Source organism: Eumetopias jubatus, unplaced genomic scaffold, assembly GCF_037043125.1.
Source record: "Eumetopias jubatus isolate StellerSeaLion01/CBP00866 unplaced genomic scaffold, mEumJub1_p1.0 scaffold_2, whole genome shotgun sequence".
Taxonomy (NCBI): Eukaryota; Metazoa; Chordata; class Mammalia; order Carnivora; family Otariidae; genus Eumetopias; species Eumetopias jubatus.
Window position 1 is genome coordinate 50,734,328 of NW_028274808.1, and position 27,021 is coordinate 50,761,348.

At 34.1% G+C, this 27,021-nt stretch overlaps 1 protein-coding gene across 8 annotated transcripts in view; it reads left to right on the forward strand.

The window, feature by feature from the left end:
• HMBOX1 (homeobox containing 1) overlaps positions 1-27,021 on the forward strand; it is a 199,903-nt gene that overhangs the window by 83,087 nt on the left and 89,795 nt on the right. For all 8 annotated transcript variants that reach the window (XM_028114269.2, XM_028114270.2, XM_028114264.2 and 5 more), the window contains exons 2-4: positions 324-403; positions 9,767-10,243; positions 18,189-18,274. In XM_028114269.2, coding sequence (XP_027970070.1) covers positions 381-403; positions 9,767-10,243; positions 18,189-18,274 — 586 coding nt within the window. In that variant the 5' untranslated portion in view covers positions 324-380. The remainder of the gene's footprint in view (positions 1-323; positions 404-9,766; positions 10,244-18,188; positions 18,275-27,021) is intronic.

Below are 27,021 nucleotides of genomic sequence, written 5' to 3' on the forward strand. Positions count from 1 at the left end.
GATATTATTATCAAATAGTGTTCTCAAATGTCACAGTAATATATACATTCCATCGCACATTTATATCTGTTTCCCTGGGTGGTGTCTGATAACATTAAATTTCAGGAGTATGATTTTTATTACTTTTTCCAAGTGAATAATTGTAAAAGCTATTCATAATTTTTTTTATTTTTTATATTTTGCGTCAAACGAAGATTTCATCTTAAAAGTACAAAATAATTTTAAAAACATGGTTACCTGATGTTGACTGTTAATATCTTTATATAAAATTTTTATTCAACAATTGATTAACAAGTATTTCTGAATTTTTCTGTATTCTACAGAATGGTTAATAACGCTGATCATCTCTAGGAAGGATATTGATTCACCTCATGTAAAGTATGCTCAGTTCCTTTCCAGTGGTGTAAGTATCTAGTCCTTTTCTTATCTTCCCTATTGTTTTTAATAAAGTGAAGAAATCATTATGATTATGATCCAAAAATGACAGCAGGCATTCACAGAGTTGAAAGAATTTTTTCATAATCATAGTGGAAAGGAATGAATTTTGAAATCTATCACTTTCTCCTTTACCATTTATTTTCAACTTTGAAGTCTGACATTCATTTTTAATATAAAACTACTCTACTAATTATTTCAAACTGCTTAATAGGTTAGAAACTTACAAAATAGATGGCTAGCTAGTGTTAAATTCCTTGTGACAAGCAGAATATTGGAAGCATATTTACCTTAACCCCGCCTTTGTGTGCAAACTCCGAAGCACCTTGGCCATTTTCCTTTACCTCCTGGAGATAATAATGTAGTTAAGCCTGTTAGCTAATGTCATCAGTAGCCTTTCTTTGGAGTCAGGCAAAAAATACAAATTGAGATGGTGGTATTATGTTGAGAGTTTTTTGTGCTAGGATATGAATTGTAACCACTAGTTCGTATTAAATAGGGCTCTGAATAAAAGTATTCCGGGAATTTCAGATATTAGAGAAGATAAAGTATCTTTTAGCTCATTAAGTGCATCTTTAGAGTCTAATGCAGAGTGCCTTTAGCATAAGTATTTTCTAAAATTCAGTGCAGTCTGTATTTCGATTAAATTCCTTCCGTTTTGTTTGACAGTTCTATAATCCAATAAGTAGACATTAACATAGATTTTCTTTATTATTTGGGTTTTTCATTAAAGTTTTTTCCCTCTTCTGTTGACTCTATCATATATCAAAGAATCTCTGGAATAGGCCCAGGTGTTGTGAACTGTAGCCCGAGTTTCTGCTAAATAGCTATATCCTTGGGAAATGGCACAGCACTGCATTGCTTTTGGCCTTAGTTTCCTTTTTTTTTTTTTAATGATATACTTGCTAATGGCTGTTTTTAATAGCCATTAGAATGTAAGCATCATGAGGCCAGGAGTTTTTGCCTGATCCGTTCCTTGTTGAATCCTTTCTGCCAAGTACATGGTCTGACATATAGGCCATATTCAGTAAATGTTAGTTGAATGAATGATTTTTCTCTAAATGGTGTCCAGTTCCCTGATTCCACACCTAATCTATATTTCCCTCTATAAACTTGCATATTTTTACTTCGATTTTTTTTCCCCAGACATGTATAAGGTGGCTACAGTAAGAAAATTTCAATCTTAATCAGTGGTAATTTAAAAATAACTATTATATAGTATGATTGGCACATTGGAATATAATCTCATTTTTCTCAAAGTCTTTTTATTATGAAAAGAACATTTTTGTGTTGTCGTTTGTAGTCATAGCCTCTAATCTTTTGTTTTAGTCAGTTCTCCTATTGGTTTGAATTACAGAATCATCTTATCATACTGTCAAGCTCAGTCCCCAGTAAATCTTCATTTCTTACTTATTCTCACTTCTTATTTTATTTTTTTATTTTTTATTTTATTTTTTAAGATTTTATTTATTTATTTGACACAGAAAAAGCACAAGTAGGCAGAGTGGCAGGCAGAGAGAGAGGGAGAAACAGGCTCTCCACTGAGCAGGGACCCGGACGTGGGGCTCAATCCCAGGACCCGGGGATCATGACCTGAGCCGAAGGCAGCCTCTTAACTGAGTGAGCCACCCAGGTGCCCCTCTTACCATTTTAAACTAAGATTCCCACTCCTTTGGTGGTAATAATAATTGTGAAAGAGGCTAATGTGCCATAAATAGTAAGAAGGGCCTGAGTACATCTTTAGTTGATGGATATTACGATTACCTCTAGAATGTAAATACAAAGTATGCGAAACAAAACTAACTTATGAGTAGGTCATATTTTGCCTAGTCATTCTAGATAAAAGGATAGCAAGCAGAATCAAGCTGAAGAAAATGCTAAATGCTGTTATTTTAATAAACTCTTAGTAACTATTAATGTTCTACAAGTAAGGTAGTAATGTCATTTTTGCACAGGTGATTTCAAGATTAATCATTTGTAAATGCTTTAACCTTCTTTGCTCTATATGTTTGTAAAATTTAGTTTAAGAAAGTGTTCTGGACCAAATGCCAATCTAAGAAGGGTTTAGGTACAAATCCAAGTAGGGATAAAATTTATTATAAAATAGGTTTACTATTATGGTCCAATAGTATAGTCTTTTGGAATATCAGTTTATGAACTGAGCCATAATTCCTGAATTTAACTGTTCTTTTATGCTTTAAACATTGTCTGTGTTACTGCAGTGTCAAAATTCTTCTCACATCATTTTCAATTATTGTTGGCCTGAGTCTGCATTCAGATTAGTCATTTAAATTGAAAGACATTCCTTATCCTGTGAACAGCTCTTGTGCTACATAAGAAAATTAATTCAGTTTTTACATGTAATCTTTTTCTGTTATAAAAGAATTGCTGGTATCATAGATTTAGATGACCTTTGTAGGTCATTTACTGCCATAATTTCAGGATTACATGCTTAAACTAGGTAAATTATGAGAAACAAAGTGTGGAAATGACAGGCTATACCTTTGTTTATGTTAATGCACATGGAGATACTATTCTTGATATCCAAGAAAACTTCTAATCTTGGCATTTTCTCAGTGAAATATAGTACATTCAGTGTCATATGCATGATTTGATCCTGGTCGTGCCACTATCATTCTACTCTGTAGGGATCATGCATTCCCTTTTAGCAATTGTAGATCTTTTTACATTAGGTGTATCTTTGTACTAGGGACCTCTCTTGGTGCAAGGCACAAACGTCCAATTTAAACAAGGTATAGCATAAAGGGAAATTTATGCTCTTATATAACATATAGCAAGAAGGACAGAGATGTAGCAGGGACTCAGGAATTACTAGAACAAAGAGTATGAACACTGCAGAGCTTTCTCCTTTGCTCTGCATTTCCTATTATGTCTGCTTTATTCTCCTACACAGTCGCTTCTTTCACACTGTGAGGAATGTATCAGACTAGTATCTTCCTGCAGCTGAGCACGGTTATAGTGACTATCCATTTTCCTGCTGATCTAACCTAAATATTTTGAGGAGAGCAAGGCTTGGCTTCCTTATGTGCCCACCCTGTTGGCTAGGAGGTGGGGTATTACAAGAGGCAGTCCCAAGAACATGTGGTTGGAAACAGTGAGGCACTCGAGGCTGAAAAAATAATACATATGTTCTGTTAACTCCTTTTATGGCTTTTGGAATAAAAATGTTTCTCATAGTGAATCTGAAATGACATAAAATATTAACTTGTTTTGGATACTGTGAGTCTTGATAGTTCTAATATAAGCTTTGGGATGGTATTTTTCATTAACAGGTTAAATTCATATAAAATTTATTTTAGTTTTATGCTGTCATACAGTGTCCTGCTCCATACAGAAAAAGGTTTAAAGAATTATATACAGATACTACCTGTTCTGATATAAATAGGATAGGAAAATAAATAGGAAAAAATCAGGATTGATGTTTTTTGTCCATATAATAAAAACAGTTCTCGAAGTCTCATTTAAACTAAGGTCAGTTTATGGTGTATTTTGAAAGCATTAAGACTGAAGTTAGCAAAGGACAGGTCTACTTTATTTACAAGGGGAAAGAATAATGTATAGAAACCTCAGCTTACCAAATCAGTAAATTCAGGGGTTAATTATTTGGATTCTAAAGGGATTGGGCAGTTACATTTATTTATTTAAAGATTTTTAAAATTTATTTGAGAGAGAGAGTGCATCACAAGCAGGGGGAAGGGCAGGGGGAGAGAGAGGGACAAGCAGACTCACCGCTGAGCAGGGAGCCCGGTGTGGGGCTCCATCCCAGAACCCTGGGATCATGACCTGAGCCAAAGGTAGACATTTAACCGGCTGAGCCACACAAGCGCCCCTGTTTTTAATTTCTAATTTTAATTCCAGAATATTTAATATACAGTGTTATATTAGTTTCAGATTTACCATATAGTGATTCACCAATTCTGTACATTACTCAGCGCTCATCATGATGTGTACTTTTAATCTCCTTCACCTGTTTCACCCATCCCTCACCTACCTCCCCTCTCACAGTTTGTTCCCTATAGTTGAGTCTTTTTTTTTGTTTGTCTCTTATTCTTTGTACAATTTGTTTTGTTCCTTAAATTCCACATGAGTGAAATCATGATATTTGTCTTTGACTGACTTATTTCACTTAGATTTATACTCTCTAGTTCTATCCATGGGGTTACAAATGGGAAGATTTCATTATTTTTATGACTAATATTCCTCTCTCTCTCTCTCTATATATATATATATATTTATATATATATACACACTACATCTTCTTTATCCATTCATCTAACAGTGGACATTTGGGCTGGTCCATAATTTGACTATTGTTAATAATGTTGCAATAAACATAGGGGTGCATCTATCTTTTTGAATTAGTGTTTTCATTTTCTTTGGGTAAATACCCAGTAGTGGAATTACTGGATCATAGGATAGTTCTATTTTTAATTTTTTGAGGCACCTCCATACTATATTCCACAGTGGCTGCACCAGTTTGCATTGTCACCAACAGTGCACATGAGTTCCTTTTTCTCCACATCCTCACCAATACTTCTTGTTTCTTGTGTTTTTGACGTTAACCATTCTGACAGGTGAGGTGATACCTCATTGTAGTTTTGATTTGCATTTCCTTGATGATGAGTGATGTTGAACATCTTTTCATGTGTCTTTTGGCCATCTATATGTCTTTAGAAAAATGTCTATTCAAGTCCTCTGCCCATTTTTGAATTGGATTATTTGGGTTCTTTGGTGTTAAGTTGTATAAATTCTTTATATATTTTGGATACTGACCCTTTATTGGGTATATCATTTGCAAATCTCTTCTCCCATTTAGTAGGTTGTCTTTTAGTTTTGTTTCTTTTGCTATGCAGAAGCTTTTTATTTTGATGTAGTCCCAATTGTTTATTTTTGTTTTTGTTTCCCTTGCCTCAAGAGACATATCTAGAAAGGTGTTTTCATGGCCAGTGTCAGAGACACTACTGTTTGTGCCCTTTTCTAGGATTTTTATGGTTTCAGGTCTCACATTTAGGTCCTTAATCCATTTTGAGTTTACTTTTGTGTATGGTATAAGAAAGTGGTCCAGTTTCACTCGTTTGCATGTAGTTCAGTTTTCCCAACACCATTTGTTGAAGAGATTTTTTCCTATTGCATATTCTTGCCTCCTTTGTCGAAGATTACTTAACCACATAATCATGGGATTATTTCTGAGCTTTCTGTTCTGTTCTATTGATCTGTGTGTTTATTTCTGTGCCAATACCATACTGTTTTGATTACTAGTGATTTGTAGTATATCTTGAAATCTGGATGGTGATACATACAGTTTAGTTCTTCTTTTTCCAGATTGTTTTGGCTATTTGGGTCTTTTGTGGTTCCATACAAATTTTAGGATTATTTGCTCTAGTTTTGTGAAAAATGCTGTTAGTGTTTTAATAGTGATTGCATTAAATCTATAGATTGCTTTGGGTAGTATGGACATTTTAACAGTATTGGTTTTTACAATCCATGAGCATGGACTATGTTTCCATTTGTTTGTGTCATTTGGCATCTGCTTTTAAAGAGAAGTTCTTAGGATTAGGGTTTAATACGTTGCTAAGCACTGGTAGAGCAGACAAATGGCTAAGGGTTATAACAGAAACTAAAGTATTAAGTGTCTCTTATAAGCCACTTGGAAAATGTTCACATAGCTCTTTCAACAAACTTTATTTAAGCCTAATATACCTACTGAAAATGCACAAATCAGTAGTCACTACTTGGTGGATATTCACACTGTATATACCAGTGTAATATAATTAGCATAGAACAGAACATTACCAACACTGCATAACATTTTAATAATAGATCATTTATGTGAAGCCAGGTATATTGTTCTTTTGAAATTGGTCAGGAGAAAAAAATAAATGAGTTACTCTGGTTGCAGTTTTCTCTTCTCTCCCAACTAGATGATGATATATTAGGGAGGGGGATATATTAAGCTAACAAGTAGTAAAGTACAATTGTAATAGCCAAAGCATTTAAAGATTTATTTGTTTGAGTGAGAGAGAGTAAGAGCTCGTGAGCTGGGAGAGGGGCAGGGGGAGAGAATCTTCAATCAGACTCCTTGCTGAGCCAGGAGACTGACACGGGGCTTGACCCCACAACCCATGAGACCATGACCTGAGCCAAAACCAAGAGTCGGATGTTTAACTGACTGAGCCACCCAGGTGCCCCATAGCCAAAGCAGTTAGAATAGCTAATGATTGGAAACAGTCCATGTGTCTAAAATAGGATGGATAAACAAACATGGAGTATCTTCCTATAATGAAGTACTACTCAACAGTAAAAAGGAACAAACTGCTGATACACACTACATTGGATATGAATCTCAAAAACTTTATGCTGAGTGAAAAGAGTATGTAGAAATTCCATTTATGTAAAGTTCTAGAACAGGGAAAACTAATCTGTGATGGGAAAAATCTGAGCAGTGGTTCCCTGTGAGAGAAGGGGCCAAGGATTAACTGGGAAGGGGGCACTTCTTGGGATGTTAGTAATATTCTGTATCTTCACAGGCGTTTTCACAGGTAATATATTTTTTACAGTATGTACTTCTCAAAAGTCATAGAATGGTAAACATAAGACTTGTGTATTTTCTTTTATGTAAATTTTTCCTCAAAAGAAAAAACCTGAACAAATACTGGGTTCTAATTAATGCAATGCATGTGGAAATATATAGGAGAAAGTATACAGATGTCTGTAACTGATTTTAAAATGCATAAAAAATAAGATGAATATAGGTATGGCTACATAAGGGAAGTTATAAAGTTAAGTTATAAAGCAAGTAAAATGTTAACAGTAAAACATAGATGGTTAGTATGTGAGTGTTCACTGCAAATTTCTTTTAATTTTTGTGTATGTTTAATGTTTTCCATTATAAAATGTTGGAGGAAAAACCCAGGCAATCAAGAAAGAATGTAATAATTATGAAAATAGGACTTGTATCAGAGATAGCTTGTCGCAGTGAGTATTAGAAGAAAGCGGAAGATAACGTACAAGTCTAAGGCAGACATCGTGACCTATGACCACAAATGGCTTGCAGCATGTTATTTGTGGTCCACAAAATGTGTTTGTTTTATTTTTAATTAGCCTGTCTCTAAAAGTAGAGTGATTTCACATAAAAATTCTAGATTTCTGCCTGCTTATTTTTAGAAGGATCTGAAAGACAAAACAATCAATGGAACAGAACAGAGAATCCAAAGGTAGATGGAGATTTGTGTGGAAATTTTGTATATGAAAAAGGTTGTATTTCAGATTAGAAGAGAAGAGACATATTACTCAGTAAAGCATATTGGACAGCCACCTATGCATCTGGGAAAAAATAAAGCTCAAATCCTTTCACATTCATTAAGTAAATATAAATTCCAGGTGGAGCAAAGATTTAAATTTAAAAACCTATTACTAGGACCTCTAGTCCATCAGTAGAGTGGTTTTAGCTAAGTGGGTTTTTTTTGTTTTAAGATTATTTATTTATTTATTTGACACAGAGAGAACGAGAGAGAGAGGGAGACAGAGAGAGCAAGCACAAGAGGGGGACCGGCAGGCAGGGGAGAAGCAGGCTCCCCGCTGAGCAAGGAGCCTGATGTGGGGCTCCATCCCAGGACCCTGGCATCATGACCTGAGCCGAAGGCAGCTGCTCAACTGACTGAGCCACCTAGGCACCCCCTATGGTTTTAACTGGAGACTTAAAAAAGTTCAATAGCCTATATCCCAAATCATAGGATTCCAGTAAGTCCTGCTATATGTTGGAAAGCAGAATAATATATGATTTTGGAGTCAGTAAGATCTAGGTTTAAATCTTTTTTCTACTCTTAATCAGACTTTTTGCAAGGTACAGAACCACTCTGAGATTTAGTTTCCTCAATGATCAGTCAATATAAGATTTTAAAAGTCTGCCACAGGACTTTTTTGCTCCCAATCAGATGAAATTACATTCTATGAAACTCTCGCCCAATGCCTGCCTAGAAGTGAATGTTCAGTAAATTTTTAGTGTAGAGGGATGAAGAAACAGACTTTTTTCCCCAAAGATTTATTTATTTATTTTGAGAGAGTGAGAATGAGAGAGAGAGAGAGAGTACATGAGATGGGGGAGGGTTAGAGGGAGAAGCAGGCTCCTCGCTGAGCAGGGAGCCCAATGCGGGACTCGATCCTGGAACTCCAGGATCATGACCTGAGCCGAAGGCAGTCGCTCAACCAACTGAGCCACCCAGGAGCCCCCAAAGAAACAGACTTTGAACAGCTGTGGGGAACTGGCCCAGAACAGATGTTTACCTGTAAAGGATGAGACAATTCCTTGACATTTATTTCCATTAGCGAACATTTATTAAGAGCCTACTGTATGCCATGCATCCTATTTGGCACTAGAACTATAAAAAAAAATCTTTAAAAAAATCTTAGATTAGGAAAGTCAGGTTTTATAAGAAAGGAATTCAAGTAGTGAGAATTTTTAAATTTGATAATTTGCTTAAACTTAATATTGTTATGACTCTGACATTTTCTGGCGTGCTACAGTTTCTTGTGTTAGTTAAAGGAAACATAATGTGGAAGCAATTTCCCAAGAAAAATGAATAGTTTGGCTGCAACCATGAAAGATCCATTTCTCGGGATAACTATTAAGAGAGAATGCATTACAGAAATGAGATACTGAACAAAATTGCTAAGTGGTGGGTGAAATGGTGCTTAATAAGTTTTTTTATGTACCTTCTTACTTTTCCGTTTAAATTTTTGCTGGTTATTAGTATTTGCCTGAGCTTACCTTATCAAGTCATTTGTTTACACTAAATGAAGATACAGACTTCCTAGGTCAGTTTTGCTGATACTTATTAAAACCAGATAATACAAACTGTTTTCACAACAACTTTTCATTAATACTACTCTAATGTAGAGTAATGAATTTGAGATGGAAAAAACACCTGTGAATAACACAAATAGACTAGTATTAAAAGTGTATGTATGTAATCTGTTGTTTTGGTATTATTGCCATAACTGAAATTTTGGTTCAGATATTTACCAAATTGAGGAAAGTGTAAATTGTATGCCATATGAAATTGGGTTTTGTGTTACACCTAATGTCCATCTGCTAATAAACTCAGTAACTGTACCAATCCATTTGCCATGACAAAAACATTTTAGCATGGAATGATAATAACTGTTCTTATAATAATAATGTCTTAATCATTTTCAGTAAAGAAATTGTTGTAGAAATATTTTGCATCATCTCCTGAGCATTCTCTATAATGATATGTTCTTTGGTACATGTTGTAAATAAAAGGATTTTTTTTTAATTTTTTTTTTTTAGTTTGCTGGAAACCATGTCTCACTATACAGATGAACCCAGATTTACCATAGAGCAGATAGATCTGCTTCAGCGCCTTCGGCGTACTGGAATGACTAAACATGAAATTCTCCACGCCTTGGAAACTTTGGACCGTCTTGATCAAGAGCATAGTGACAAGTTTGGAAGAAGGTCCAGCTATGGAGGAAGTTCTTATGGAAATAGTACCAACAATGTTCCAGCATCTTCCTCTACAGCTACAGCTTCCACACAGACCCAGCATTCTGGAATGTCCCCATCTCCTAGCAACAGTTATGATACCTCCCCACAGCCTTGCACTACTAATCAAAATGGGAGGGAGAATAATGAGCGATTATCCACGTCCAATGGAAAGATGTCACCCACTCGCTACCATGCAAACAGCATGGGTCAGAGGTCTTACAGTTTTGAAGCCTCAGAAGAGGACCTAGATGTAGATGATAAAGTGGAGGAATTAATGAGGTTAGTTTTTTTGCTTACTCAGAGTCCCCAAAATGTCTATGTTCTTAGATTGGTTTTGAGTAATATACTGTATTTCAGCTACTTATCTATAAGAACTATGATTTCCCCCTCCTTCCCTTGGAGATGAAAGAAAATATTTTCAAATTTTATGATTTTAATTCAAATTTTGTGTTCTCTACCTTAGCCCTTTCTCTTTGCTGCCTGATAAGCCTTTCCCATTCTGTTTATCAAAGCAGAAGTTAGCCTTCTCTTTATAGTACTAATTGCTAACATCTGAATTTTCTGAATTGTTAACACATTCTAATCCTTAGAGTTTTCTGAGAGAAAAGATGATTTTATCATGATACAGAATTTGTACACTTAGTTTTTCACTCTAACATACCACAACAAAATAATTTTGGGCACCTATTTTATAGAAAGCTGTGTTCTTAGGAAGAAAAATAGACATGGTTTCTACCCCTAAGAAGCTAAAAGTTCTATTTAATAGATGCCACACACACACACACACACACACATTATCTATTACAAGGTAAGTGTAAGGCTTTCTTGTTTTAAACACTGAGAAAAGAAGTCCACTTTCAAAAGAGGAAATTAGGAAGGGCTTCACACTGGACCTGGAACACTCTGAGGCCAGTAATCATGTGTTTTTGAATGTTGTTTCCAGGATCTAGAATTGTCCTTGGCACATGCTAAGGATTTAATATGTTAAGTGAATGGATGAATTTGAGCTAATCTAAAAGGATAGCTTTTGTTTTGAAATATAGGAACTTTATTTAAAGTTAAGGGATTAGTAAAAAGGTAGAAAAGGCAAGGCATGTTTAGTTTTATAAAGGTTGCATGGGCTAGACTATGGTAATAAGAATATTATATTAGGATGCAGTACAGGTTTGGGAAGATTTAGTTCCACACGAGTAGTTTATGTTTAATTTGATTGAATTAAGGATTTTTTACAGGTGTGTAGGAATAGACATGATAAAAGCATTATTTTCAATAGATTATTACTACTGTAGTAGGAGGAAAGCCTGCAGATAGAATAGTTACAGTAGATAAAGAAGCTGTAGTACAAATTTGTCAGAATAAAGTTAGAACCTATAATTATGAGTTATAGTTCTTCCTAAGGATTTTAAGACTAAAGATAGTATAATGGTGACTTAATATTGCATATGGAAGATCTATTCTATAGTACCACAGTGGTAAAATCTTTTAAATAAACTGTCCCGAATTTATTTTTAGGGTAGCACTGCGTTATATGGAACTGTGAACTAAATGGACTATTGCATCTAGATTCCAATGTAATTCCTATAATGAATAGTTTCATAGAGCAGCCATAGAACCCTGTTACTTCCACTCCCCCTGCTTGTGTTTTCTCTCTTGCTCTGTGTCTATCTGTCAAATAAATACATAAACTTAAAAAAAAACACTTAAAAATATAAGAGCTCAATTTGGTTTTGAATTCATTTTCACTTGTTAAAGCAACTGGCCACAGTTTAGATGTTCCTTTTGAATTTAACATGTGTATCATTGTCATGATTGAGAGGGAGAACCATTGCTGCAAGTAGAAGTTACTTAAGTCATTGAAATATGACAAGGTTAGCTTTTAATTATCCTGAGTAGAGAGGAATCAGCAATAAAATTTATACTGTTGCTGTCATTAATCAGTTTTAATAAGCTTTTAACATAACAATTAATTCCCAAATGTGTATTAGACTACCACAAAATTTGGGGAAATTTTCTTGTTAACAAAAGGCTCTGAAGATTGGCTAAGATCTAAAATTTGACTACAAGTGTCTAAAAATGTAACTACTAGCTCTTACATTGGCATAATGTTGTAATACAACTATGTTCTCAAACAGAAAACCTATTTAGCAATGATTAGGATTTGTAGTTAAATCCCACAATTAACACACATTCAAGTTTTATCATTAAAAATATACATGTTTTTGCATTATTACCAGTGTTTAATTTACTGCCACTTGTTGCATAGTTAGGATGCTTTATCTTTATCGTATTCTCTGCTTCTTTCTATGAACTGCTACTTCAGTTCTCTAATCATCTAAGGGTCTCATTGAACCTTCTGGCTCTCTTTGGTTCTCTGCCATTGTGTCCTCACCCACACCTGCATTCCTCCTTTGTGCCCGCCTCTTATTTTTTTCAAGTTTGCACATAATAACAATCCTTAGGTCAGAGAGAGAAGTTTATTGCATGACTGTTCTCACTTTTAATCATTATAACCATGCTGTGTATGAAGTACAGCAGAGAAATTGAGATTCATGAAATTTAAATAACTGACCCAAAAGATTTTAAATATTAAGTGTCAGAGCCTGAATTCTAACCTATGTCTTTATTACCATGTCTCTGGTATCTGTTGCCTCTGTAAAGAAGTTTTTCATGTCTGTAGATTTCAGTAAGATTTTAAGAACAGTGGTTGATGTAACACAAGTGAAAGTTGTGAATGCCTTAATGAGCTGTTGTTCCTCCCTCCCTCTACCCCTCACATGGTATTTGCCATTTCAAATCAGTTACTAACCAGATGAATTTTTATTTGGTAGAATGTTAGAGAAATTTTTGAGCAGTGATTTTTCTGAGTATCCTGTGCCACATAGGGCTGTACTGCCCTCTCTAATCACGCAACACTCTGATATTGTAGTGGGTTAGATTTGGTGGGCTGTAAGTGGGGAGAATGGGTACCTGAATGCCTTCCTGCCTCCTTTTCTAGATAATCATATATAATTCACATCTTGCATGCTCCATAGCACTCAATCATAAGTTAATATTTTTCAAATCACATAACCCATTGAGTTCATAGACTTAACACCTACTAATTTCAAGGTACACAGAGGAAATTTTTTATAGAAATTAACTTATAAATGTACACCTGATCAACTTAAGAAAGAATCAGAAAGAGAGAAACTGCTACTTTTCCCATTTTTTAATTGGGGTGAAAAAAAAAAAGAAACCAGATAGTGGGTTCTCAACAAATTATTGAATATATAACATTTTAGGAAGGACTTTAAAGCCAAGAGCTAGAAAGAAAACCCATTTCACATATTAGTATTTTTAAAATGCATCTATTAACATACATATTTATAAATCGTTATATATATACATTTGTTAATATTATAGTGTAGATCTGTTCTTTCATGTGTCTATTATAAAATAACAGTTGAAATGAGGCTTATCAGGAATTCATAAACAATGCCATGTATTAAGTTGTTATTCTTAACTACCCATGTACTAAATTTTATGACTGTATTTTATATAAGATCCAGGACTTTATTCCAAATGCTTAACTATATCCCTAACAATTGGTGATTTAGGGATATGTATTTCCTAAATTCAGTTACAATGTTGTGTATACATATAGAGTAGCTTTTCTTTTAAAAATTTTAAATTATGCTTTATCTCCCTGAGTAGAAATGAAAGGGAGCAGGTTCTTATTCAAAAGTTAAAGAATTTGTATGTAATTGTATTTTCCCATCTGTGATATAGTCTGTCTTTGTAGGTATTGCTCCATCTCTGGAAGTCTTTGAGATAGATGGCTACCTTTAAGGAGTCCTAAAGAATGTGTAGTATTCTCAACTGAGAGAATATGGAAGATCTTAAAGCATACAACTTTTAAACATGTAGTCTTTAATAGTCTTTGTTCCAAAAATGGAAGGATTGCCATTTTGAGCTGGCATAAATAACTTTTTCCATTCTGATTTGGGAAGCTTAAACATATTTGAGATTAAGAATTTAGAGCTGTTTTATAAATTATCTAGATCAGGTTTGCCATTTACAACCTTTTATCTTCAACTACAAATTTGTTCGTTCATTGAACAAATTAAGCTCTATTATATGCAAACCCCATGATGAATAAGACACAATCTTTGTGCTAAAAGACTTCAGTCTAGTAGGAGCGATAAGACCAGATCGGAACAACTATAATATAGAATAGCATGTAATATATTAGCATGTGAGTAGTATAATTGAAATGATAAAGTTAGTTATTAGAAGAAAGAGATCTTTTTTAGCTGTGAGGATCAGGGAGAACTTCTCTGAATAGATGACAGTTAAATTGTGTCTTAAAGTAAGGGTGATTCTACAAAAAGGCATTACTGATTAATTCATTTGGATATTAAGAAAGGTCTGTAGATAACAATGGAAAGTTTAGCAAGTTATAAAAATAATGGCAATGGAGGGTGGAAAGGAAGAATTTTATCTTCGTGTGGAAAGCACCCAGAGAGAAGAATTCAACATGGCTGTGATTTGGAACAGGTGGTAGGAGATGACATGGATTTTAAGTGGTTTGATGCAAATAGACTGGTAGCTTATCTTGGAAGTAAGCTATGGAATCAAGGAAAGATCCGCTTGTATTTCACTTTAATTTCATAAGACTTGAGGAATACAAATCATGAGGAATGTGAGATTTTAGAAGAAGTGAATTGTGATGAGTGCTGGGTGATTAAAATAAAAACTTGAAAAAATTAGTACTCACAAAAAAGAGAAGTGAAGAAAAGGGATTCATTCTTTTTAAAGAGGATGAAAAATTTCAAATAAAGGGAGAAAGTAAGTAGTAGGAGAGTATATGAAAATTAGATTTGGAGTAAACGAAGGAGTTTTCACACCAAGAAACTGGTCACTTCACAGAGTTACGATGTGGACAGTAGGAGAGGCAGCTTGTTAAAGGAGACTGAATGAGGGAGGATATTTGAAAGTTTAAAGAACAAGTTAACCCTGTAGAATGGAGGTCTTTGAAATACACAAGAGAATTGGACACCAGTGAAAGTTGAATACTACTACTGTCTTGAAAATACAGGTTCTGTATTTTCTGTATTTTCTGAAAGCTTGAGTTATACCACTTCACTTTTAGGAAAGCCTCCATTAGTACCTGTTTTCACTAACTGATAGAAATCTGAAGGGGATTTTTACTTTTACAAAAAAATGCTGTTACCATACTAATGTTGGTCTTTTATAAAAGCAGAGTGGCATAATGCAAACTTTCAGAAAGCAGGGGTTACGTGTACCTAGTGAAAATAACTAGATGACACATCATTGCTTGTGTCTAAATTGACTTCATAGAAATCTTTCCATGGTGCCTTAAAGTACCTCATGCAGGTGTTTACTTCAGTCATAGGTAGTTACAGCAAATCATTTGTTTCTTCTTTACCTGGAATTCTTTCTGGGGTTTTATAAAATAATAGTCATTGCTTATTGAATGCTTTTACAGTTTCAAAAATTTTTACATTGAAGGATTTTTTATTTTATTTATTATATACACACATATATGCACACATTTAATACTATATTTCATTTAAATTTAATTTCAGTGTGTGGAGAACAATTTTAAGAGTCTTGTGATGAGGGTCTTATTGTTCTCATTTTACTAGATGATGAAACCAGGGTCCAGCTATATTAAATGACTTGCCCAAGCATAACCTTATTTTTTAAGTCTTACGTTTTTGTTCGATTTGAAAAAGCTTCTCTCTGGTAAAGCAGCTGACAAAAGAGGTTTTGTTATTATTTTTTTTTAACTCATCGTGGGTACTTACAAACTTGCTAAGTATCTAAAAATATAGTCTATGAGAGAGTAAGTGAATTGCTGCTGTTTTGCAGACTTTCTGAAGTTCCTTCTGTCTCAATGCAGTCCTTGATAATATCATACTGCAAAGCTGTGAATAATTCACAAACTGGATATTTCCTATTGGAATAATTGAGTGTTATGTCCTCTTTATGATTTAGTGTCTACTCTAGGTGAATTTGATTTAAAATAAATTGATTTAAATTCCAATTTAAATCAGTAGTCAAAAAAGTACCATTTAATCATTTTCCCCACAAAAGCACATTTTTTGTTTAACCTTAATAAATATTCTCTTAAACTCAGTTTTCACTTTCCTAGAAGGATATTCTATATATTGCAATGCAGTGCTTTCTTTAAATTTTTTCAGATTAATTTTGAAGTTGTATCAGAAACTGAATGATTTGGTTGTTTTATTTACATAAAGCAAATGAAATTCATACCGCTGAAGTTATCTCTTGCTCAGCTGATTATTGGTGGATATTTGAGAGCCTTTTGGCCTATACTACCTGTATTTTACTGAGCAGTTTGTTTTATTTGACTTTAAAGTGTATTTATTTGTGCCTTTTTCTTTCAGATACACAATTTTTAAATAAAATGAGAATGCATATTTTTCAAAGAAATACTTCAAATATAAACAAGTGAAAGTTTTAGAAAGAATCTAGCTGGCATCTAGATCAGAATCTAGATGAGTATGAGAAATTTTAAATATTGGATTAGGCAGCTGACTATTTTCTTTCTCTAGGAATCTTTTTGATTAGGATTTCCAACCGGTAGATCAGGAATGTACTGTAGAGCTTCAGAATCAAAGTTGTCCCTAACTATCGCTTCTCTGCCACTTTCCAGAATTCCTGAAAGGGAACATGGAATCCACCAACAGAATGTATAGCCCCTCCTCACCAAGGGGCTAAAATATCTGCTCTAATTCAAATCACAGCTGATTCTTTTTGGATAGGATCTTTTCTTTCGTTGCTTCAAATAATCTTTAAAGATTATACTCCCTATAAGAATTTTGTGGTTCCTTTACAACATGATTTGTGAAGATTTCATGATCCCTTTGTCTCAGATCAAGGGTCAGCAAACTTTTTCTGGAAAAGACTAGATGGTAAGCATTTTACACTTTGTGGCCAAGAGGCAAAATTGAGGATATAATACACATACTTACAGCTAAGATAAAACAAAAGGATCACAAATTTTTACTGACAAAATTTAGTATAGAATAATAGTAATTGAATATAGTTTTTAAAATATGGGTCTACTAATGATAAGAATGGAATTTTTGCTGGGGAGGATATAATACTTTGCTTAATTCATGTTCAAAGTTAGTATTCTCTGTCACCAAGTAATGATTGCAAGTGTTCATCTGTGAAAACCATTCTTAGCTCATAGGTTGTGTAAAAACAGATGGGAGACCAGATTTAGCCATAGTTTGCTGACCCTATATGAGATTATAAATTACTGCTCTTCTGTGTTACTTTTGAGCTTGATGAAAAATCAGTGCTTTACTTATGTAATCCTTTTGAACATAAAGCATTCAAAGAGAAATTGGTTGGTTTTAAGGGTTTAAGTTTAAGTTTTACTTAAGTATTTGTCCTGATGGAGAAATAGAAGTCTTGCCTTTCATTGTTATTCTGGTGAATGTCTAGTCTTGAGAATTTGCTGTTGTCTAGTGGAGGAAAAATTAGGTCTATAATATGTAATCTCAAGGACAAAATATAACATAGTTTTAAATATTCTATATATTACATATAATAGGAAATGAATAAGTGCCTTTTTTATGTTAAAATTATATATTCACCTCATCCCACTTAAATTTTTTTTAGTTTAATAGGAAAAAGAAGGCAAATTAAATTTCTTAAAATGGTTGATATTTTAGCAGTTGTAAGAATAATGATGATTTCTGGTCCTTTAACAAAGGTTTTAAAATTACTGACCAAAATATTTATGCAGTTATAGAGTTAATCTGCAAGCCCACAATCTACTCACAACTGATTTTTGTTGTTGTTGCTATTTATTTTTCTAGGGTTTCTGTCTGTGTAAGGTATATTCATTCCTCAGTAATGAAACTTTGTATATACCATATGGCAGCCTTGTTCCTAATATGAATTATACACAGCATGTGATTAACCATCCTCTGGTATGAGACTTACATCTCCTGTGGTATTCACTAAAGCGTCTGTCTGATGGTGTGATGTTTTAGGACTTGAATATTTGGTGTTTCTTGGTTTGTTTTAATTTCATATTTTCACACAAGCTTGGTCTGTTTACCTTTATTTTTGTGTCCTTTCTTTCTATGTTCTCCCCACCTCTCTGCTTCACCTTTCTTAGCAAAGATGAGGATTTCTACCTTCAGCATACATTGTTGGTCTTGTCTTCTGTTTTTGTTAGGAGGGACAGCAGTGTGATAAAAGAGGAAATCAAAGCCTTTCTTGCCAATCGGAGGATTTCCCAAGCAGTTGTTGCACAGGTAACAGGTAAGAGCTGAAGAGCCCTTTATTCTGGAATCATGTCTAGTCTCTGCCTTCTGGTGCAGATGTTGGAATATTGCTTGCATTTCTGCACTGCAGTGCAGACCTGTCAACTTAGGCATAATAATGTATGCCTGTGATTTAAAACCCATTGTCTCTGATATCATGGAACTTCTCCAGTGATTTTTTTTTTTTACTTGTGCTAGTAAATTTTATAGCATTTGTGATAAGCACAAAATTTCCCATTTTATGGCTTAAAAAGGGTTCTCTGGTTTTCTTGTCATTGTGACAGAGCTCATGACACATGCACATCCAACTGCTATTTACATTTCATATTTTTAAAAGCTTTACAGTCCTCCTAATTCCTGATTTTACCAATGAAAAAATGATTCATGAGAGTAAAGGAAGTTTTGTTTTTTTTTAACCACTTTCTGTATGTGAAAGCTTTCCTCAAACCATTACTGAGAAGATAAGAGTTATCATTGTCTTCTCTGTGTTCTTCATATCCCATCCCATTACCCACCCCACCACAGCCCTATCTTGAGTATGGAGTGTATATGTATCATTCTCTATTCAGACTGCATTTTTTATGGAGTTATTAAATTTTGGGGTAGCATGTCTTCTTTGTTGGTATGTAGTCTTCCTTTCATGGATATCAATGGTTTATAAGACCTTAAAAAAATCAACTATACCCTAGTCATGAGAGGAACCAGAAACTACACAAAATGTAGCTACATTGTTGTGTGTTGCACATTAATAGACATGAAAATTATATTTTTCCTCCTCCCACCCTTTTTTAACATGCCATTAGCAGCTATGTGACTTTGGGCTTTTTAGCTTCTGGACCTCACTTTCTTACCTCTACAATGAAATAGTTGGATCTGATCGTATAGTACCTTCCAGTTTTAAAGATATCATTTCTGTTCTCTAGACATCGATATATATTAAAGCTAATTTACCTAAAAGGTTGTTATTGACCATCAATATGGTTAAAAATGAAACTTGAGACTTCAGAAGTCTTAAATTTCATCCCAAGAATCTAAGGTCAGCCAATCTTAATACATGTATGTGTGTATAATATATAACACTAGTAATATATTTTTATAAATGATGCCTCTGTTCATGGTAAAAGATTTGAATAAGAGGCATTTCCTTCCATACAGAAATCTTAAACAGAGGGATGATGTGTGAATTTAATTTTTGTAATTTTCAATAGAATAAAATAAATTTTTACCTTTATCTTCAAGGATCAAGGAATATGCTAAGGGCACTATAGGGGCAAGTTAAGTGGGTTTTACCAAAACCCAGTGATGTGCACTATGAAAAGATGGAGTGTTGTCTTTTAGGGCTTTTACTTTGCCTCCGAGATTAGAAGCAATAGTATCTTCTATTTTGCCAACCTACAAAAAAGAACAAAATTGTAGCGTTATAGAACAGTATTATATAGTTGATTTTTTTTTCCAGGTGGAAATATTTCTGAGGATCTTGAATACTCTGAATCTTGAATCATCTTGTACTTTTAAAATAGCTTTTGAAACCCATCTGACTTTGATGCAAATTATAATAAAATACCTTTAAATGGAATTTCTTAGGAATATCTAAAAGGACTAGTTATACCATAATGGATTAAACATAGTAGCATTGCCTTTTTGGAAAGGGAAACTGAAAGATGTTTCAGCATCTTGCATTATTTGGAGCTTGTTAGGAGGTAAAGATACAGAGTACCACCCTACATGTACTGAATCAGAATTTGCATTTTAATTTTAATCAGATCCCCAGGTACTTTGGGTTTGAGAAGTACTATTCTAGGAGATTGGTAAGCTTTCCCGACATTAATTTCAGTGGATTGGCATAGTTTTAACATTGTCCCACTCAAAAAGAGTCATCATGATGCCGTCTCCTGTTTTTGGAAAATATTTTTACACATTTATTATCTGTTTATCACATAGACCTTTCTTTTGCTGCCATAACCATAGGATTTGGTACTGTTAAAAACTTCATTCCCCATTTCAACCTCAGTCCAACTTATTCTTCCTCTTCATTCCTACTCGAAAAGCTTGGGTGCATTTTCCCATAATCGGGTATCTTTGATAGTTCTCCATTGTCTGAAAAATGAAACTTCTTATAGTCTGACTCCAGCCTCCTTTTTATTGTCATCTTGTATTCAGTATTCTCCCTAGCTAAATTTAGGTACTTGCCAATTTTCAGAATTCTCCTCACTTGGATGCTTACAAATCGTTTGTACCTAGGATGCCTTTCCCCTTCTCACCTCAGCCTTATAAAATCCTGTTTATCAAAGTTACCTGTTATTATCCTCAATCTGACTTCTCTGATCTCTTTAGCTCTTGTAGACCTCTCTTTTTCTGAAAGGAGTTACACTAAGTTCACCACACTTAGGTACTAAGCCTCCTTTCAGTTATGCATTTTAGAGTAATGTTCTTTAAATACAGCGATCTTTCTTATACATCCTGAAAGAGTCTAGCATTGTACATGCTCTCTGAAGATTTCATATTTACCTAACTGCCTTGTAGCGCTGTCTTGTAGGGTAAAGGGAATTTTAGTGAAGCTAACACAAGCTATACATATGAAAATTTATCCAATATGACTTTGTCCAGTGACGTTCCCTCTCTAGAAATATTTATTTGCTCAGCAAATGCTGCATGAGTTTCTGCCCTTAAAGAATCCCATTTTACTCTTATCTGCTTTAATTCAATTTTTACATAAGGCAGGGGAGTGAAATGATTTATAGCCACATTTCTTCATTGTCTCATTGGTCAACTTAGTGAATTCATGTATTTCTCATGTATTACCATGTTACATTTTCACCTGGCCCATCCAGCCATCAAGCTAGACTCAGGGACAGGGCTTTTCATTCTAGAAAAGAGATTCAGCTACAGAATAGTGAGTTGGTGAGAACCAGTATAAAGCCTGGCCCTCGTAATTGGCATACTTGGCATAGGTAGCCTATGTAAGGAAGCCTAGGCATTTAGGATTCATTCACTATGGGTACCTGATCTCAGTACATAGGCATGTTTTTGTCTTTAAACAAATTAGTCAAGTGTATCTTAGAAGAATATCTACCTGTTGAAATCTAGCCCAAATATAAAGTTTAAGATGTGGCACTCCAGAATCTCTGTCCTATAATGGAGTCTTTTAAAAAGTTAAATTCAACTCTAATATGTGAAATAATGAAATAAATCAACCTTGAGATAAAAAGAATAGGCATAACAGAAGAAAATGCTAAATAAAGTGTAGTGAGGTGCAAAATTATAACACATGTGCTTGTTCCAGAAACAAATACAGAGGCTTCTTTTTATAGATTTGGAGGATTTCTATAATAAGATAAACAAGAAGTTCATGGGTGGGGTCTGTATAAATAATATCCTACTGATAGGAAAAATGACAGTATAAACAGGATATAATAACAGTGCCTGCTGAATTTCCCAGCATGTTATTTGTAGCAGCTTTCACAGAGTCACAGCTGCTCCCACCAAGGGTGGATTTTTACCTCTTAGAGGTAGAGCAGGATTCTAAATTCTGACCAACAATAGTGGGATGGGGAGCATAGTCCTTGCTTTAGTAATAACCCACACGTGGGTTTTATATTCACTTTCATGGTAAAACATTTTCTTTGGCTCTTAGAATTACGAGAACATGATTTTCTTTTTAAATGACCTCTGGGAAAAATCAAGCAGGCAGAATAAATGAGTAAGTGGGCAGAGCTTGAGTGAGTGCTTATCAGCCAAAAAATACACTAATTGGATTCATATCCTCTTAAAATGGAAGAAGAAAAAAAAATTACTTCTCTGAACTTTAAGAAATCTAACACAATTTTGTTTTCTTGAATGATAATATAATGAAAAAGCAGCCATGAAACTTTAGAATACCAAAGTTCTAGTCCTTCTGTCTTAAATAGCCTTGGGGTCCTGGGAAGAATTATGTAGCTTCTCTGAGCCTCATTTTCCTTATTTATAAGATGAGGGGCTTTGACCAAATATTTCTAAGAATCTTTCGAGTTATCAAATTCTATTCTGTTTTTTTCTTTTTTTAAAGATTTATTTGTTTGAAAGAGAGAGAGCATGCGAGTGGGGGAAGGGGCAGAAGCAGAGAATATCCAAGCAGACTCCCACTGCGCGTGGAACCCAACACAGGGCTGGATCCCATGACCCATAAGATCAGGACCTGAGCCAAAACCAGGAGTTGGACACGCAACCAACTGAACCACCCAGGCGCCCCAAATTCTCTTCTGTTTTCAAACAAAGTTCATTTAACCAGTGTGCATCTACCATCTCATTCCCAAAATGTAAGAATTTGTGTAAAGAGAAGCTCTGAACCAGTTTTAGAAATGTTCCAACTGTACTTAGATCACTTCCCTTTTTTAAATTTATCTTTAAAATGAAGTATGAAAACACTGCATATTCAATTTAATTATAATAATTTCTTTACAAAGATAGGTATATATTGATCCTCTCCCCAAGCAGAGAACTTCAAACCAGATATTAAAAACCAACTAAAGTGTCAATTATACCTTTTTTAAAAACAGATTTCATTTTTTAGAGCAGTTTTAGGTTCACAGCAAAAGTGAGTGGAAAGTACAGAGTTCCTGTTTACTCTCTTCCCGCTACACACGTATAACCTCCCTACTATCAGCATCTAGCACCAGAGTGCTACATTTGTTATAGTGTGCAAACCTATATTGACACCATTATTGTCACCAAAAGTCCATAGTTTACTTTGTTTTTGTAAATGGTTTTGTACATTCTGTGAGGTTTTAAAAAATGTATAATGACAAGTATCCACCATTATAGTATCATAATATGATGCTACAGTTTCACTTCCTAAAAATCCTCTGTGTTCTGCCTTCCTTCCTCGCTGCTAACCCTTGGCAACCACTGTCTTTTTACTGCCTCCATAGTTTTGCCTTTTCCAGAATGTTACCCTAGAATATGTAGCTTTTTCATGTTGGCATCTTCCTCTTAGTAATATGGTTTTAAGATTCCTTAAATGTCTTTTCATGACTTGATAGCTCATTTCTTTTTGGTGCTAAATAATATTCCATTGTCTGGACATAACATAGTTTATTCGGCCATTCACTACTGAGGGACATCTTGGTTGCCTCTCAAGTTTTGGCTGTTATGAATAAAGTTACTATAATGTTGGTAGGGCATATATCACAGACTGTAGTATTGTCCTCTTGTCATACAACCAAATATAATTAATTGTCAGGCTCATTTAAGAAGATTTTATCAATTCCTGTGTAATGAATTTCACTAGTTTTAGATAGATCTCCAGTTTGAAGGCAATTATCTGTCTCAAAAGGTAAATTTCTATATTTGAGATTTAACTTCTGTCTCCAAATTGAAAAAGTTTAGAGTTTTTGTTTTTTAGGAGAAAACTTCTTTTCAGATCTTTGAATGGACTTCAGTTACCAACAATATAAATATTTTTGCAGAGTGCCTTTAGGATTTTCTCTTGTTTTGTAGCCTCTAGAGAATAAGAACAGATGTCCTGTGGTTCAAAAAAATCTTACTTTTTTACTTCATTTTCTTCTATCTTCTGCAATTTGCTGGCAAACTATTTTCTTGTAAACACAACACATAAGGTTGTGTTTTTCTTTTCCTAGAGAAAAAGTCCAGCCTCTGTATCTGAATACCCACATTTTCTTACTTTGGTGACAGCTAAGTGAAAAATTGGGGTGAAAAGAATTTCAGAGAGTACTTCAGTTGTTAGAAAATCAGTTTGCTACAGTTCTTGAAATTCTTGAAATTCATCGTCCTACCAGGGCTTTCATCATCTCAAATACAGTGTATAGGACTATACATTTTTAGTGTCAAAGTTATGAAGGTTGGTTTGCAAGTAAGAACAAGATTCTTCCTCCACCTGTATTTAAGGTAGAAACTATATTTAAAAAATTTTTATTCTACCATAAGCTTTGACAGAAGTGACTTTAAAAGGTTAGACACAGATGTGGTTTTTTTCCCCAGTTAGTAATTTTCATTTTTGCTTCTCCCTAATTCTTGTTTCTTAAGATTGTGGAGAAAAGTATTTACTTGAGTTATAATATTCCTTCAGCAGTTTTAGGAATTATTTCTTACTTAACATAAGTTAATTTTCCTTATATTAAAAAAAAAGCAACAGGAATAAATGACAGAAAGAATACCCTAGTAAATAAGTCAGAAGGTATCTGTGTCTGATAAAATAGCAAAGTCTAAAGTTCAGCTGTAGTGCATGTAAGTCATCAGGCAATATTATAAATAATTTCCTGCAGAAGAAAGCTATGAAGGGATAAATACCATATTTTGTAAACTATAGATATGGTCTTTTATGCATTAAGGAATTATCCTATTAACTCCTGACATTTACTCAATGATAGATCTTAAATCGAAGGATTTGACCTCAGTTGCTACAAATAATTTGTTCTGTCAGGAAGACATACTAGATTTAGTAGTGTGTAGTTACTAACTTTAATTAGGTAAGGAACTGAAGCTTGAACTAACCAAACTAACCAAGTTTGAGGGTGGTGATATCTGAGAGGTCTGTAAAATTGTTAAACAATCATTCAGATTCTTATGGCCTTTAAGAAAGCTTTTAATATCACCATGTGTCAACTTCAGCTAAATTTGACTATATCATTTGATCCTACAAAATAAATTTGAGGTATGCAGGGGAAATGTGTTTTTTTCCTTTATTTTTAATCACTTTTATTTAGATAAAATTTATGTAAGAGTAGAGTTCTCTGAATTGTACCAAATTTATACAGTGGTATAACCAAAGTCAGGAGATAGAACATTTTTGGTATTTCATCAAGTTCCTTCCTGCCTCTTTGCAGTCACATACCTCACCCCAAAGTCCCTGCCAACCACAGATCTGCATTCTGTCAGTATAGTTTTGCATTTTCTAGAATGTTATGTGAATGGAATCACACAATACATACCTTTTTCATATGTCTCACTTCTTTCTTTTTGTAACTTCATTAGTGTTGTTACATGTATCCATAGTTCTTAAGTTTTAAACAGCTGGGTTTTTTTTAAAGATTTTATTTATTTATTTGAGAGAGAGAATGAGATAGAGAGAGAGCACAAGAGAGGGGAGGGTCAGAGGGAGAAGCAGACTCCCCGCCGAGCAGGGAGCCCAACACAGGACCTGATCCCGGGACTCCAGGATCATGACCTGAGCCGAAGGCAGTCGCCCAACAAACTGAGCCACCTAGGCGCATAGTTCTTAAGTTTTAAATGTTGAATACTAGGGTAATAGGATGGATATAACAAAATTAGTTTATCCATTAATCAGTTGATGGCCATTTGAGCAGTTTTCAGGTTTGGGCTATTACAAATTAAACTGCTGTGAATATTTGTCTACATGGTTTTACGTGGACATATGTTTTGTCATACTGAGGAGTGGGATTGTGGGGTTATTGGTAAGTATATGTTTAACTTTTTAAGAAACTGTCAAACTGTTTACCAAAATGGCTGTACCATTTTGCACTCCCACCAGCAGTGTATGAGATTTCCAGTTGCTTTGCATTCCCTTCAACACTTGGTATTTGGTATTTGTGTTTCTCTTTAGGTTTAGCCATTCTAGTACATATGTAATAGCATCTCACTCTAGTTTTATTTTGCATTTTTCTAATGATTAATTATGTTGAGCATCTTTTCAGATCCTCATTTGCTATTCATGTATCTTCTTAGGTGAAATGTCTGTCAAATCTTTTACCCATTGTTTTTTAATCAGGTTGTTTCCCTTACTATTGATTACAAGAGTTCTATGTATATTCTGGGTACAAGTCCTTGAATATGTGGGTATAACAGTTATCCTAGTCTGAGGCTTACATTTTCATTTTCTTAGTGTTATATTTCAAAGAGCAAATGTTTTTAATTTTGATTAAGTTATATTCATCTTTTTTCCCCCCTTTATGGTTCATGCTTTTTGTATGCTAAGAAAATATGCCTAAATTAAGTCTCAAAGATTTTCTCATGTTTTCTTCTGGAAGCTTTATAGTTTTGGCTTGTACATTTAGGTCTATGAACTATTTCAAGTTAATTTTTTGTGTATGTGTGAGGTAAAGGTTAAGACCTACTTTTTTTCCCCTATGGATATCCAATTTTTGGGGCACCATTTGTTGAAAATGGTTAGCAGTGGTCAAGAGACTAGTTTTTCCCTATTCACTTACATTTGCACCTTTGTCAAAAATCCACTGAATATGCATGTCTGGGTCTGTTTCTGGACGGTCTGTTGTGTTCCATTGGTCTTTATGTTTATCCTTATAACAATACAAAATGGTAAATTTTTGTATTAAGTCTTGAGGTCTTTGGTATTTCCATATACATTTTAAAATCACCTTGTCAATTTCTACAAAAAGGATATTTGTAATGAGATTGGGATTGGGATGGTGTTGAATATAGGTCAGTCTGATATTAGGAATTGACATCTTAATAATACTGAGTATTTTCATCCATGAACATGGTATGCCTCCATTTGTTTAGGTCTTCTTTATTTCTCTCAACCATGTTAGTTTTCAGTGTATAGGTCTTGCACGTATTTTCTTAAATTATCTCTATTTTACATTTTTGATACTATTATATTGGTACTGTCTTTAATGTTGATTTCTAGTTGTTTGTTTCTTGAGTCATAGAATAATTGATTTGGGTATATGATACTCTGTTTTGTAACCTTGCTAAATTCATTTATTCTGGTAGCTTTTTGAAAAACTCTCAGAATTTTCTATGTGGACAATCATGTCATCTGTGAGTAGA